The sequence below is a fragment of the Phoxinus phoxinus genome (assembly GCF_949152265.1).
Source record: "Phoxinus phoxinus genome assembly, chromosome: 21".
NCBI classification, from domain to species: Eukaryota; Metazoa; Chordata; class Actinopteri; order Cypriniformes; family Leuciscidae; genus Phoxinus; species Phoxinus phoxinus.
Window position 1 is genome coordinate 10,913,073 of NC_136896.1, and position 16,354 is coordinate 10,929,426.

Here is a 16,354-nt window from a genome sequence, read left to right on the forward strand (position 1 = left end):
ATGGTGAGCGACATTAGGTGGGAATGTTCTGCAGGGAATATTAAAGTGTTGGTTCACCCAAAAATTACAATTTGAATGAAACTTTCGTTCATCTTTGGAACACAAATTAAGATATTTTTTATGAAATCTGAGAGCTTTCTGTCCCTCTAATGACAGTCTACACAATTACCACTTTCAAGCCCCAGAAAGGTAGTAAAGACATCATTAAAGTAATCCATGTGGCTCCAGTGGTTTAACCTCAATTTTATGAATAATAAAATAAAATTTTAGAACAAAAAAAAGTTTGAAAGTTTGCTTTTATTTAGTTCACATCTCTGTGTATTCTGTGTTATGCCAAGTTATGTTTGTCCTTGGGACTTGAGGCTTTAAGTGCTCATAATGTCTTATTTCACCCTGGCTATCAGATGGTGAGGTAAGGTACAGTCTCCTGACTGTAGTGTGTTTTTATGACAGGCTTAGACTTACTGATAGAACTTCCATTATGCTCAGTCTGATGGAAAATGAATTAAAAGCTCTCTCCGGCAGAAAGAGGTGGTACTAGTCTGCAAATCTGTCTGGCTGAGGAAACCTTTTTGTCACCAAAATGTATCGCTCCGTCCAAGTGATGGTTACTTAACGTTTCAACTGCTCCACAATAAGCCCTGGCCTGTGTCAGTGCCATTTTAAAGATCTATTTCTGCTTCATGTTTTTTTTTCTTTTTCTCTTCAGGGTGCTTTGTCTCTGTCGGTGCATGCCTGGATGAGTTTGACTCATACTTGTGAAGGTGTACATTTTTGCGCGACAGTGATTTGCACCGGGATCTGGGGAGCTTGTGTGTGTCGACCCTATATTGTATCAGTCTGATATATTCGCTCTTAAATCTGGCGGGTGCTGCCACTGTTCTGTTGGGCTGAAGGGCATTTGTTTATAGTCGGTTTGTACCATGTCCTTGTCGCACTGCCGGAGATAATATATTTGACTATTTGTCCTACATCTCTCTTGCATGACTCTCTCCGCAATTGCCAGCGACACTTCAAATGTAATTTGTGACAATTACACTTCAGATAAATTTTTTCCAAAGATGATTTCTGTCATTTTAGCAAGTGTTGGTTTTTCTAATCGGTATGTTTTTTTTCCGTAAGTTGTGTGATGCTATAAAGACGGGCTGGACTTTGATACCGTGGCTCCACCTCGCACTCACTACTGAGCAGACTCGGGCTCCAAATGACATCATCATTACAAGGTGTCAACAGCCATTTCTGGGACATTTTAGCTTGATTTTTAAACAGTAGAAGGAAGTAGAGTCAGAGACATGTCATCCATCTTTATTTACAGTCAATAAGGATTATGAAGACAAAAAATGTTTTCTTTGTAGCAATATTCACCAATGAATTGCACACAATAGTCCAGAAAGTATCTAAATGGTCTCCATTTTGATGTGACTTTAAAACCAGTCATATCTGCTGGCTGAACTGCCATCTCTTTTTTTTTTTTTCATTTGCGGGATGCCAATCAATTTACGTCTTTGAACGTGACCCTTTATTTAAATCAGCAGGGATGCATTTTTTTCCCGCCAGAGACTTCTTATCTGTTCTCAACGCCTAACCCGTCTAGACATTTCCTCACCCCTAAACAAAGGATTTTTATTGCATGCCGAATTAAATCATATGTTGCTGTTGAGGATCTGTCAGCTCCTGCAGTTGAAAATCTATGAATTCCTGCCAGCGATAATGACTAACATTGTGCTTTTCCATTGTTATTGCTGCCATCGTGTTGACCCTGAACACACTTTGTGTGTAATGCTTGTTGTGTGGTCTGAGATCCTAAGAGTGTGATTTGGCTGCCAGGGTGGTGGATCAAACCGAAAGAGGCTGACGCATATGGCTCTGACGTGCTCTTTTGACAGAGTGAACTTTCTGGTGGTATTTGAGAGCATATTACTCAGTCAGTGGAATGATATGCCCCATGGGAGCTTAAAAAAAGTATAATTTTAAGCATGTCTTTGCTGTTTCTCATTGTTTATTTCCTCAGAATCTACTGGCTTTATTCTCTTTGGCCTCTCATCTCACTCTATTCTCTGTCATTCCAGCTCAGAACTGCTCTGGTTTGCGTACTTGCGGTCTGTGTTTGGAGCAGCCTGACTGCGGCTGGTGTGGAGACCCTAGTAACACCGGCCGAGGGCAGTGCATGGAGGGTTCGTATCGCGGACCCATGAAGAGCCCCTCCAAACAAAGCCAAGACATGGTCCTGGAGACGGGGCTCTGTCCAAAAGATCGTGGCTTTGAGTGGGCCTTCATCCAGTGCCCTGGTGAGAGCCACAAACATTCAAACAATCACACGCACACTTGACCTTTAAAGAGCAAATGTTCCACAAGGGGGTTTCAAACTGCGGCCCAGGGACCCCCAGAAGGCACAAAGGGGTGCTGGGTGATCTTTGAAAAACTTTTTATTTAAAAAAAAAAATACTGATTTTTTTTGTTTTGTTTAGGCCTGTTAAAGTTAACGTGTACATTTAATACATTAAATATGTTTAGCTGGACAGTAAATGATAAGTGATAAATGTACTATTTTATTCTGTTTTCTAAAGATTGACCAGAAATTGTGAGATCAAGGTGACAGTCATCTTTCTTTTTTTTTTTTAACTAACAAGTATACATATTGTTTTGTGGTATACACTACCATTCAACAGTCTGTAATAATTTTTAAAGAAACAAATAGTTATTTTATTAAACTGAAAGTGACAGAATTTTTTTTTAAGATAACGTTAAGATAAACTTAAACTTATTTGAAATAGTTTGCCATTCATCAAAGAATACTGAAAAAATCATTACAGTTTCCCACAAAAATAGTAGCACAACCGGTTTCAACATTGATAAAGAAATGTTACTTGCACCAAATTGAATTACTGTTTTTACTTTTTGAAAAAACATTACAAATATTATCAACTTAAATCTTATCTTATCTTTCTTTATGTATTTATTATTATTTGATTATTATTATTGCTTTCATTGACAATATAAAAACACTTTTTTTTGTCTTTACACAATTTTTACACAGTATAAATGGGTTTTTAGAAATGAAAATGTATAGTTGCCTTCATATTTTTAGGAAAGGGGTCCTTGGCATAAAGAGTTTGAATGCTTCTATATTGGTTTTTTTTATTCTATAGTTCATATAACACACTGAGAGTCATCTCTGACATCAGTACTACAAAATCCAAATGCTTGAGTTTTTCCTGAACAACCAACTTTTATCTTCCAGCATGCCAGTGTAATGGTCACAGTACATGTGTGAACAGCAGCGTGTGCGAGCAGTGCCGTAACCTCACCACCGGCCTTCACTGCGAAACGTGCTTGCCCGGTTACCACGGAGACCCAACCAATGGCGGAAAGTGCCAAGGTGAGATTTTTTGCACCTTCTACTGACAGGGCATTTTGATATTCCATGCGGCCTAGTAACAGAGAAAAGAACTCGCTGTGAAATGAGTTTTGAGGTCATAGAGGTGGTTGCATTCACAATGTTTTTTTCCTCTTTTGCCCCGGAGATGTCAGTTTACAGCATTGCCCACTGATCCTACGTGAAACAGGATATGCTGTCATAGACCATTATGCTCTCAGATATGAGCCAACACCCCCACCAGGAGTTTAACACTAAGAACTAGTGGTTAAAAATTCTAAAATTGTGGTCTTTAGAGACACTTTAGGGACCGTAAACTATCTTTTAATGTTTTATTTACAGCATATGTTTGTATGAAAATGGAAATGTTGTGTTCCTCCGATGTTTTCGTGAAATGTTGCCCAAGGCCTCCTTTACTTTAATACTTGATGGCATGTCAGTTCGAAAAACTGCACCCTGCAAACCCTAGACATTCTCATATTTCCCATATTCTTGAGAAATATGATATTCATATTCCTTCTTAAAAGGTGAGCAACTTACAAAAGGCATTCTTACACACATCAGCATAAACCTTTTGAAATACAACCTACAGGATGCTGGGGATTAGAGACGGCATAGAATTGGTCCTATACGTGCTGTCATGTATGTTTAGTTTGGAAGACAAAAGCCTGTCAGAGCCCAATAATCTACAACGATGTTAGCGCAGCGTGTAGAGTGTGTAGAATCAAAGCTTATTTTAGAAATAATTATGGTCTACTGCTCAAAAAAATGCGGAAATAGATTTCACTACAGATGTGGCACAGTACAGATGTGGCTGTGGGACTTAAAGTCAGTGTTCTTTGTCAGTGGCAAGAATCTTCTGAACGCAGATGAAGCTTGTTTGTGGTGTTTCAGAACTGGTGCTTTTAGCTCGTACTACTAAATTTACTCCCCAATCCAAAAGGACCACTTGCAAAAACTTCCAAAATCCCTCAAATGCTATTTGCAATATTGCCAATATATTGTTCAGCAAGCTAAGCCTTCTAAGCCTGCTCAGCATGTTGATGTTAAAATATGTGTCAACCGTTTAGTGTCAGAAAGTAACACTTTTTTTGGTAACACTTTACTATAAGGTCTTAAAATTAATGTATTAACTAACATGAACTAGCAATGAGCTATACATTTGTCAAAGTATTTTTATTAATATTTGTTAATGTTACTTGGTAGGGCTGTGACGGCTTCTCGTGCCATGAGTATAACTCTTTTAATATGTTTCTAAATGGATGTTTTAGTTTCTGCTTGGCCTGGATTATGTAATAGTCTTATTTTCCTGTGCACATAGAATGAAAATAATCTCCATTCTTTTTGTTTGTTGACCTCTGATTCAAGGTTCATCATTTATTATTTTGATATCCATCATTGATGTAGCCTGGGGATTGTAACCTAATGTTCTCATTTCATGTAATGCAGCCAAACTCACTTCTCGAAGAACAAAATGTGAGAACAGAGAGAGACCACATATGAGCTGATCCCACTGCGGTTTTTAACTACTTTGACCTCAAGTTTAGATCCAACAGATACACCTATGTTATAGACTGTAGTCGATTTAGTCAGTTGTATTTTAATTTATTTGATATATTTATTATTATGTGGTGTGGTGTCACAGAAGTATCCCTAGAGGTGCTCTATTGTAGCATTTAATAATGCATTAGATAAAAAGAGGTCATTCCGTATTGAGATCAAGCTATTTCCTTAAATTGTTTATGTTCTCACACACTGTTTCTCTTTCTTTCTTTCCTCCTTCTGTTAATCTTTATCTCCCTCTGTATATTTCTAATCTTCCCATTTTTGTCTGGTTCCTTCTCACCTTTTCCTCTTCTAGCCTGTAAATGTAATGGCCATGCCAACGTGTGCCAGGTGCTGACGGGGAAATGCTTTTGTACCACCAAGGGTATCAAAGGCGACCAATGCCAGCTGTAAGTACATCTTCTTCATACACCTCTAAATGAGGGCTAATAAATACTAATATTATGATTATTGTAATTATAATTTCAATATTTGAAGCTATGAAGTCCCCTTCATTCCATTTATCTTGACTGTGTCCTCACAATTTGGGGTTATCTGCAGACGCAGCACATTTTGTCTGCTTGTGTGCACACACTTTAATAGCACTAATGGAGGTGGAAGTGAGGTGTGGGAGTGTGCTGGCATCAGTTTGTGACTGTTAGAGAGTCCGTTCATCTTTGAGAATAATGAAACTCAAGTGCTTCACTCACTGCATTGTTGTATGTACATGCAAAAATTCGAAAGAGTGGGTTGACCAGTCATGCTTATTTAGGAGACGTGGGTGAGAACTGAATTTCCCACTCAGATGCTTCAGTTATAGAAACAGAAGCAGCTTGAAATCCGGGCTGCTGTGTTGCATTCAGGGCTGCAGAGCGGAGGGTGTTAGTGCCTTTGTTTTGTTCTTTTAGCAGCAAAATGCTTTGTTCTCGGCTGACGTGTAACTTTGGGATATGAAGAGGTGTGCAGCTCATGGAAGGTGTCACTTGATCTTTTAACAGCGCAGGAAACGGGAAACTGTGACTTTATGCCTGCAGGTCTCTTTTCACATTGTATTATTTGCCACCACAGCACAATTTCATCATAAACTAAACGACAGCTGTACACCTTCGTAAGGTAATGACTCAGGAGGAGAAGGCACCATGGAAAGCATTGTTCATTTGATTTTTTTTTTTTTTCCCTTTTCTTTACTGGTCCCATTGTTAACCGTAACTGAATGATGTTCTGTTAATTTTTCTTGCACAGTGCATAAAGCATTCCTAGCAAATGAAGCATCTGCACAGCACATGCAACGTCATAATTAAATCTACTAAAAAATGATGTCCAGTATAGTCCGATGAACTGGTTATTTTTAGGAAATCATAGTGTAACCTGTGAAATCCAATTCCAGTAAAAGTTACTCTTATAAGTTGGTTCTTTTTAGTGAATCAAAAACATAGTGTGACCAACAGAGTCCGATTGTCAAACAAGTGACTTGGTTTTCTAATTAGTAAATCAAAAGCATAGAATGTGACCATTGTGAGTAGTCTGATTCTTAAACAAGTGGCTATTATGAGCTCTTTTTGTGTGTGAATCAAATACACACAGCAGTGTTGCTTGAACAAATGAAGTAAACACTGATGTCAAAAGGACCTCACGCTGCATCAAAAGCTGTTGTGAGAAAACATCTTTTAACTTGGCGTTCTGATGTGTCTGGTGTCTATAGTGGTGGTTGTGGGCTCGGAGGGTTCTATCTCTCACACACACTATTGTTTTCAGCGTGTGTGCATACCGGTAGATGCTTGTTTTTAATTGTGTGTAGCCCAATCAGGCCAAGCCAGGTCCATTGATGATGTATTCAAGCGTGTCTTCATCACAAGGACAAATGAGTGCACAGGCAGCATTTGAGACAGCCGTTACCGCTTCCTGTTTATTCCTCTCCTTCTCACTCTGTTCTCTCACCTTCATTACTCAGATCGGACAGATGCCATTACCCGTCCTACATAATGAGGTCCATAATGAAGCACCGAGACTATTTTTGTCACGCACAAACACTATCACGCTCAAAATGGTTGATTAAAGACTAGGGGTCGTATTCACAAAACATCTTAAGGCTAAAAGTAGCTCCTAACTTGCTGATTTTGGAGAAACTCTTGGCTGTGTTCGTCCTAATTTTAGGACTCTTTTAGGAAATTTTGTGGGCAGACTTCTCTCTATACCTTAGTAAAAGTTGGACTTTGCAGCTTTTTGAATAGGTTTTAAGAGGAAAATCTTAGCTAAGAACGTACCGCTATTTAGGAGAACTCTTAGTGGCAAGATAAAATGTTTTGTGAATACGGCCCCTGATGTGCTGCAGTGATCGCTCGCTGGCCCCCACTTTAGCGAGCTGACATTGTGAAAGAGCAATTCAAAGTTTCCTTTCACAGTCCTGAGTGGGACTTCAGAGCGACGAGAATGCGTCACTTTCCTTCTCGATCAGAGGACAGCTCAACAAGAGATATTTGAAAAGATACACATGATTAAAGAAAGAAAATTGATACAATTTGAAGCAAAAGCATGCTTGATTACTGCAGAGTCCATCATCATCATGATAGAGTGTCATGGAGTGTGTTGTGTATGCTGTGGCACTTCATGTGCGACCCAAATGGGGATCAAATTATGGCACTACAGAGAGCGAGTGCATTAAAGCATGCACAGCATGTAGGTGTGCTCTCACTGGAGATTAAATTAAGATACTGAGAGTAAGAGTGCATTATGTTTCATTGCCCTCACGGAGTACATTGTGTGTATGCGGGCATGAGCGTTGGAAACCTCTTCTTCTGATTTGCAGTGTATGGGTGAGAGAGAGAATAGTCATTTCTGAAATGTCATCCAGATTAAAGGCTAGGGGACTGATATGCAGAGGTTTTAAAATGCCTGTGGTGCGGTTTGTCCTGTGTCCTCTGTACCGTGGTAAAAGTGTACTCTACCTTGTCCTCTCGTATTTATTACCAACTCTCTGAAAAAATATGAATGCTTCAGCTGTGTATGATAAAGTTGGATCCCCGCAAGCTAAGGGCAAATATATTTACAGTATGAGATGGAGGTCAGTGTATATTTGACTGTGAGATTAGTGTACTTAAAGAGGTGGAGCCTGTATGTGTAATGCTTAAAACAGTAGAGCATGTCAATTTACTTCATTTCAGTCAAACGTGTAATTATTTGGATTTTCATATCCTTGGTCACACGGTCTATGAATCAGACTGTTTCAGGCCTAATATCAATGTTCAAAAATGAATAAGCGCAATTCGTAGGGTATGCTATGGTCACCGAGAAGTGGAAAACAAACCACAATTCCAAAAAAAAACAAAAAACGAATTTATTAACGCAATGGAAAGACTAAAAACAAATTAACCAGTTAGAAAACGCAATAATTCCGAAAACAAAATAACAAATCAGAAAACACATCGACAAATCTGAAAACAAATCCGAAAACACAACGACAAGTCAGACAAAACGGAAAAGGTAGGTTTATGTGGCGAATGGAATACTGACCGCTGATTGGATGAGACATCTGTCAATCAAGACATGCAGAAAGTACAGCAGACTGCGGCAGAAGAAAGTCAATTCGCGTGTGCTACTTTTGCTTGTGGCAAAAATGGGCTTTCATGTCTAAGAGTTAATTGTGAATCGGACTGTTTGTTTTTGCATGATACTTGTGTGAAAAACTCAATAGAACGTTTTTTTGTTGTTGTTTTTTTGCCATAATTTTGTCACATTCAGTACAGACTCTAAAGCTAAATTTGGCTGGACCTTACAATTGTAATGCATTTGCATACTTATATAAAACATTTTATGGCCGAAATACATGTGAACTGGGTTCATTGCATTAGATTAGCTCCAAAGTAACTATACCAGAGCCCGGCATTTACTATTACATCACTGTATTTACTCCTTAAGAGTGGCTTTAATGATTAATCGCATTCGCACTTCAGATATGTTTACGGGACAATGGAGTGAATTGAAAGTAAATTCCCTCTGTAGAAAATAAGTTGTGAGATTGTTGTGAGGAGAGAGAGTTATGCTCTCAAATGAATGCAGACTCTAATTGGACCAACAGTTTCTGGCTCAGAAGAGCAACAAGATGTGTAATCTGCTTAGGCTGGTGCTGAGCTGGGCCGACAGCGCTGTGTTAATTGTTTAGCGTGTTTGAGATTGAGGTAGAGGAAGCTTTGGGCTGTCTCCTGGCGCTCTCTAATGAAGCTCTGGAAATAAAGAACCCCGAGAACAGAGTGGAATTACATAATCTGCCTTAGTATGGAAAGGGACAAAGATACCGCAGGCACCACACAAAGTCAAAACACACAAAAATTATTCAGCTTTTACTGTTAATTTAACACCATTTTTCCATTTAGAGGTCAACAAGAACCGTTGTTAAAAATGTTAGAATGTAGCGATATGCTAATGTACTCCGGCAGTTTACATTTATGCATTTAGCAGACGTTTTTATCCAAAGCGACTTACAAAGGAGGGAAAAAAAAACCAATTTGTCAAGGAGCCAACAATATTCATATAATGCAATGCCATTTTTATTTGACAACTAGAAAAGGAAACTCAATTTCATGGGTTTGATATATGAAAACAGCTGTAGGTTTGTTTTTCATATGTAGTGAGTAACATAGATGATTCCTATTGAAGTCGAAATGCAACGGAACCAGCAACACATTTCTTCTTTCATATATTGTGACACATCCGAGTGTAAAATAAAATCAGGGCGGGGACTTGATTCTTTGCATTGGTTGTTGATTGATTTTTGAGGTGTACTTGTTGCAACTGAAAAAATGTAAGCAGATGAAAGCTAGGGTATTTAAGCGGACCAAATGATTGGAGAAGTCCTGTTTGCATCATAAAGGAGAAGTCTGAAGTTTTCACCGGAAGCTCCAGTTATGGCATTTTGATTAAACATTACAAGTTCAAAAATATTTGAACGTGCATTTAGAAAATGAATAGGGAGAATTTTAATTTCATGCTGACTTTAACATCACAGATGCAATAAATAACACAGTTAATCAGGATATGCAAAATAACATATTTACAAAATCACTTATGCGGTAGGTTGTCTGTCTTAAGACTTAAAAATATATTTTTTCTTTCTGTTTTGTTTTTTTTAAATTGAGTTACAAACTTTTTTCTTGTTTCACAGTCCAGAACCTCAAAAGTGTAAATGTGTTACTTGAATGCATTTTAAGTCGCTTTGAATAAAAGCAGTTGCTAAGTGCATAAAATATAAATGTTATGACAAATGCATGTTCAGATTCATGCATCAGATGTTGCATGGTCTCATTACTGATGTGTTTCATCTGTTATTTTTTTTATCCCCTCTACAGATGTGATTCAGAAAACCGTTACCTTGGCAACCCTCTTCGTGGAACCTGTTACTGTGAGTATGCTCTATTTGAGCTCTGACCTTAAAGTAATCCTGTTGTACCTTGAAAATTCATCTGACTCTGTAGGCACTTTCAAACTCAGAGGCTGTCTGTAGTCTGCCATTTAATGAAATTAGATTTAGGGGGCTTAAGATGCCTGGATAAAATTGCTATGAGCTGATGCACAACCACACGACAAGATAAAAGTGGTGGATGAGACATTCTGATTTGTCAGAAATCAAAAAGTAGATGTAGATCTCTTGAACATCTCAGAAGATCTGCAGCAAACCATGTTGAAGTCTGTGTTTGCAGAGCTCAAATGCGCAGCACTAGGGGGCAGTCTTGTTGTATATCAGAAACGGCATGATCCCTGTATATACATTGGTGTTTCTCTCTTTCCCTTTTTTGCAATTAATATCAGCAGTCATCATGGAGTCTGAAAAGGCTAAATGCAGTCAGTAGTGTTTAGGAGATGAAATTTCACTCCGTTTGCAAATCCTGCCAGCATTATCCCCATTGTCATCAATCAGGATTAAATAAAGCCTTCAATTTATCAATCAATTTCCATCCACTCTGCTCCCTCTGCGTCTGTTAGATGGAGCGCGTATGCTCGCAGGCTTCCGGCTCAATCGCTGTTTAGAAGAAAACTGTATCGCCCGGCCGTATTTTCTCAAATAGTGTCCTGTAGGGGGAAGTGTTGCTGGAGAGTGGGCCGCAGGCGACAATATAAGACTGGTGAGAGTGTCAAACCCTGTCAGAGTGAGTAAGCGAATGATTCGAACTAATTAAAGACACAAGCAGAAGTTGAGCAGAAGTAGACAGTGTGAGCTCGCTTTCTCACACATGGAAGGTTTGACTTGTGCATTTCCTGAGGCACTAGCAAGCAAGTTCAGTGTGTTCTGTCAGTGTTACTTGACTCACCCTCAAAGGAGATTGATCTTGTTAAAACAGTCCTCCAGACCCACTAAGACCTCTTGATCATGCGAAATCTTCTCAGGCTGGTTTAATCCCACACTATGCAGGGTGATCAGCCCACCATGTATTCCCAATATAACTGCAGTGGGCAGTGTCTTTAATCACCTGAGTGGAGTTCATTTCCATTTCAACATTACAATATTCTAGTACCGTAGTTGATTCATTAGATTCTGGTCTACTCTAGAACACTTAAGCCAATGCACAAGACAGAAGATTGTCGTGCTTGCTGTCAAAAGAGACCACAAACCTTTTCTCCCATGTTTTTTGTACCCTGCTCATGGGTACTCACTGTTCTGCAGAGTTTAGCTGCAACCCAAATCAAACACACCTGAACCAGCTAATCCAGGTCTTCAGGATCGCTTGAAAAATCACCAGCAGTTTGAGTTGAAAATTGGAAATAAACGTTGCTGGTTGCACTGCGTCCAAAATCGCATACTCTCTTGAGTAGGTACTACATTTTGAAACGTACTTCACCACCATTAAAAAAGTACAGTCTATATAGTATTAAATTGACATATAACATTCGCCATGTCGTCAATATCATGTGACCTGCCGGCGTCAGTTGCGTCACTTCACTGCTATTCACAAATCCTCTCCCGTGGCCTCATGGGATAGTAAAATGTCCATTGAATGCGCACTTCAGAATCTAAGCTGAAGTAGTAAGTCACCCGGGTACTTTTCGCCTACTGTTTTTCGAATATATACTACTATGTATTTGGACATACTACTCTGTTGGTGTAAGTTTTTTCACATACTATAATTGTAGGGAAGAATTTGATTTCGGACACTGCGTGAAGAGTCTGTTTGAACTGTTCACCCAAAAATAACAATTCCATAATTTACTCACCCTCCTGTCAGTTCCAAACCTGTATGACTTTCTTTTTTGGAACATAAAATAAGATATTTTGGAAAGATAAACAATGTTAACCAAAACTGCTTGGTTATAAACATTCTTCAAAATATCTTCATTTGAGTTCTACAAAAGAAAGAGGGAAGGACAGGTTTGGAATGACATGAGGGTAAGTTTTTTTGTTTTGTTTAGATGGATTATCTTTTTAAATGTTTGTTTGAGAGAATGAATTTTGAGACTGTAGCAACAGTCAGGAGAATGATCATGTAATTGACAGCAAGTCTGCGATTGGTTGTGGAAAGTCTTCACAATAGACGAGAACATGACAGAGAACGTGTCACATAATTTGTGATGATTTGTGCAGGATGACAAGCTTCTGTCTTGTAGTGAGCGTTTGGACTTAAATGTCATATACCAAGTTTTTCCTATTCTCTTTTAATAACTTGCAACTTTGTGGCTGACATCACTTTCAGAACAGCTGTCTGAGTTATGAAACTCACTGACATTCACTTTAGCTTCACCATTCTGTTTCATTTTTGGAATAAAATCCAGCATATATCACCTTAATGGTTTAAGAGCAAGCTGGGGGATGGTTCAAGTTTAGTCACCTATAAATAGTTGCATCTAAAACAAATGTTGAAAGCGGCAGCATTCCTTCTAGGCGGATGATTTAAAGGAAAGGGCTGATTCTCATAGTAGTTGATTTGCAGATCAGCACTGTTCGGTGCATGAAGGCAACATGATCTTTCAAGCAAAAATCTAGGAAATGAGTGAAACTATGGTGCTTTCATGTCACATCTGAATTGATTAAAAGCTTATAAAGACATCTTTCAAATTGATGGGGAGTGAAAGAGATGTTTACAGTGCCATATTGTGATTCACACAAACAGCTGTTCTCTGTGAGATGCCTGTGGCAGCATTCAGTCATTTAACAGCCCAGGAGATAAGAAAACAATCCAGACATTTCTATGTCTTTGAAATGGTGCTTTAAAGAGATGTCAGGACCTTGAGAAAGACTAAACCTACTCCACCTTACTGTGCTTCTTTCTGAATAATCTGGAATTCGCAGTTTAGTCTTACACTTTTAAAACTTTAGCTCTAGTTCTGGGTAAAGTTAACAAGTTCTTTAATGTAACTAAGAAGCCTAGATTTTAAATACTTGTAGATGTCTTAAAAACAATTGAGCTTAATCAGAGTGTATGCTTATTAAAGCAATGACACACTCTGAAAGGGAGGTATTCATTTAGTGCAATTAAAGTGACTGGTGATTCATGTAGCTCTTCAAAGTAGCCCTCTTATTTCAAGAGTGAATGCGCACCACTCTTTCTTTCGTGATGTTCCTTAAATGGAAAGTTTCCATTAACATGACAGAATTGCATTGTGTGGTTCATGATTGTATAAAATGCGATAATTAACAATAGGGTTTTGTTTTGAACAGATAACTTGCTGATTGATTACCAGTTCACCTTCAGTCTTCTTCAAGAAGATGACCAGCACTACACTGCCATTAACTTCATGGCCACTCCTGAACAGGTCAGTCACAATTTACTTATCTGAGAACAGAAGAAGCTTCATCAATTTCATAAATGTCATAGTTCCCCCAAAAATCTATCATTTACTCTGTGTGTCTTTTAAAACATATACGTATTATGACTTTCTTTTGTGAACAAAAATAAATAAAAAATATTGGAGAATGTCCAAGCCAATGGTGATCACTTTTATGGGTCAGATGAGTTTGAAGCCATACTGCTATAAAATCACCTGAAAAATAGTTATTTTACAGACATCACCTTTGTTTTCTCTTTTCATTTTATAGACCAGCAAGAACTTGGACATGTCCATTAATGCCTCAAACAATTTCAATCTGAACATCACTTGGTCAGTTGGGTCAACAGGTACTGATTGCTATTTCCCTCTGTTGAATATTTGCTTCTGTTTTAATCGTTCTTGGTTTTGTAGTAAACTGTTAGTTGAGCAAATCTTCCCTTTTTAAAAAAAAAACAGGCTGTCAGTGCACACAGAATACTGTTTCAAGAAACGTTTTTTATCAAGTTGGACTATTTTTAATTTGACAGCATTTGACACTTGTAATAGGACACTCAAAAAAGAGACTTTTTAAACTTAAGAGATGGTTTTGCCCTGAAATTTTTGAATAGCTGTCAGCAGGGTCCGAAATTAACTTTTTGGCTCACCTGCCACGGGGACTGGTAGATGAAAAAATCCACCAGCCAAGCATATTTTTTACCGGCCAAAATAATAAAACAGCCTTTTTGTGTCACATATACTTTAATTTCAGTACATTTAATTGAGATAATAAGGTATTATGTTGAATACAAACATAAAAAATTGTCCAGAGCAAAATTTGAAATGTATAATAAATAAATAAAATCTATATATTATTTTAAACAGTATCTGAAGACAAACATTAACCTAATGTTACAGAGCCATAAGAAAGCATGGAGCTCTCAATGTCAGCATCAGCGGGCCTATTATTTTACTGTATTTACACAATTATTTTGAGGTAAACCAAAAGCTTAACCAAATCCCAGAAATAACCAATACTGGCCCTCGTCTGCTAAATAGTCTTTAAAAACTACATACAAAAACACTAGTCTAGCTATAGGAGGAAAAACATTAAGGCGGGCGTACACGGTGCGATTTTTGCGTCATGTTATTTTTTATAGCTCTGAACAATCTGATTATCCCGGCAGCTAGGACATCCCACACGATTTGTGTCAACACAGAAAACATTTAATCACTGGATACTAGTTTTTTCGTTTATTTAAAGTGTGGTTTATGTCAGCTGAATGTGCGGAACGCTTTTCATAGTAGAAGGTGTTTTAGCACAATTCACACCCAGCGGTAATTCAGGAAAAAAATATATCCGAATGCTCCACAAGAAACTATGGTCTTCCGACCTTTTACCATCGTGTCGATTTATTTTGATTAATATGTGCCAGGAAGAGAGAGCAAGACAGCGCTTAGGAGACGGTGAAGCCTTTATACTTTCGCCTGGCTCCACTGAGAGAGAGAGAGCGCGCGCGCGACCGGGGCTCGCGCTCTCTCTCTCTGCTCGTTCTTCAGTTAAACATGCGCCCTGTCACACGCGCAGCAGTTCGTCTACATTCGGCTACTCACCGATCAGATAAGACTATGGCGGGACAAACATTTTATTAAAAACATTTTATTACATTACTATTTTGGTATGAACATTCACCCGCCAGTGTGGCGGATAGCCTTTTGAGATTTACTCGCCAAACGGAAAATCTACCCGCATTTGGCGCTTGGCGGGTGTTAATTTCGGACCCTGGCTGTCAGCACATAAAATTGATCAAAAGTGACTGTAAAGACATTTAGCATTTAAAAAAAGATTTCTATTTCAAATCAATATGTTCTTTGTTTCCACAAAGCTACTAAGCAGCACAACTGGTTTCAACATAATGTTATAGAATATATTAAGATAATATTAAGAAACATATAGATAATATAAACAGAGCAATTCCAATAGGGTCCTCACACCATCGGTGCTCGGGCCCTAATTACGAAATCACCAAATCAGCATAATGATTTTTTTTATGGGTCATATGACCCTGAGCAAGAGTAATGGCTGCTGAAAATTCAGCTTTGCCATCACAGGAATAAATTACATTTTGAAACACAAAATTAAAATGTTTTAAATTGTAATGTTTCACAATATTACTGTTTTTTGATCAAATAAGTGCAGCCGTTCTGAGCATTAGAGACTTCTTTCATAAACATAAAAAAAAATTGTACAAACCTCAAAGTTTTAAATGGTAGTGTAAACAGGTCATCCTTAGTAGTCGGTCAATTGGATGTACAATGCCTAGTCGACCGTCGTGATGCAATCTTTCTTTGCATAATATCGTAATGGTTCTGATACACAGATGCTAATGCATTCTGGTTTGACCGCAGTTTGTTCCTGGGTGTATTGGGTATTTTTGCAATAGACAGACACTCAAGGACGTCACCATTATCCTCTATTGTTTATTTCTGTAATCACCTTTTCGTCCAAATAGTCACCAGCCAATTTTTTTAATGTGACTTTGACATTCTTGCTCCTCTTTAACAGGTTCACCCCTCTCCTCCTCGACCTCCCGGCTCCCCTCAATTAATATTTGGAGTGGTGTCTTTCTGTTTAAAGACACTCTCCCCTGGGAAGGGCTTCTAACAATAGTCTAGCGTGCGGCTCTGAATTCTGGGGCTGCG

At 38.4% G+C, this 16,354-nt stretch overlaps 1 protein-coding gene across 1 annotated transcript in view; it reads left to right on the forward strand.

Annotated features, from left to right (window-relative positions):
* atrnl1b (attractin-like 1b) overlaps positions 1-16,354 on the forward strand; it is an 86,993-nt gene that overhangs the window by 24,006 nt on the left and 46,633 nt on the right. The window contains exons 18-23 of the mRNA XM_079595268.1: positions 2,070-2,288; positions 3,242-3,379; positions 5,238-5,331; positions 10,264-10,316; positions 13,566-13,660; positions 13,944-14,022. Coding sequence (XP_079451394.1) covers positions 2,070-2,288; positions 3,242-3,379; positions 5,238-5,331; positions 10,264-10,316; positions 13,566-13,660; positions 13,944-14,022 — 678 coding nt within the window. The remainder of the gene's footprint in view (positions 1-2,069; positions 2,289-3,241; positions 3,380-5,237; positions 5,332-10,263; positions 10,317-13,565; positions 13,661-13,943; positions 14,023-16,354) is intronic.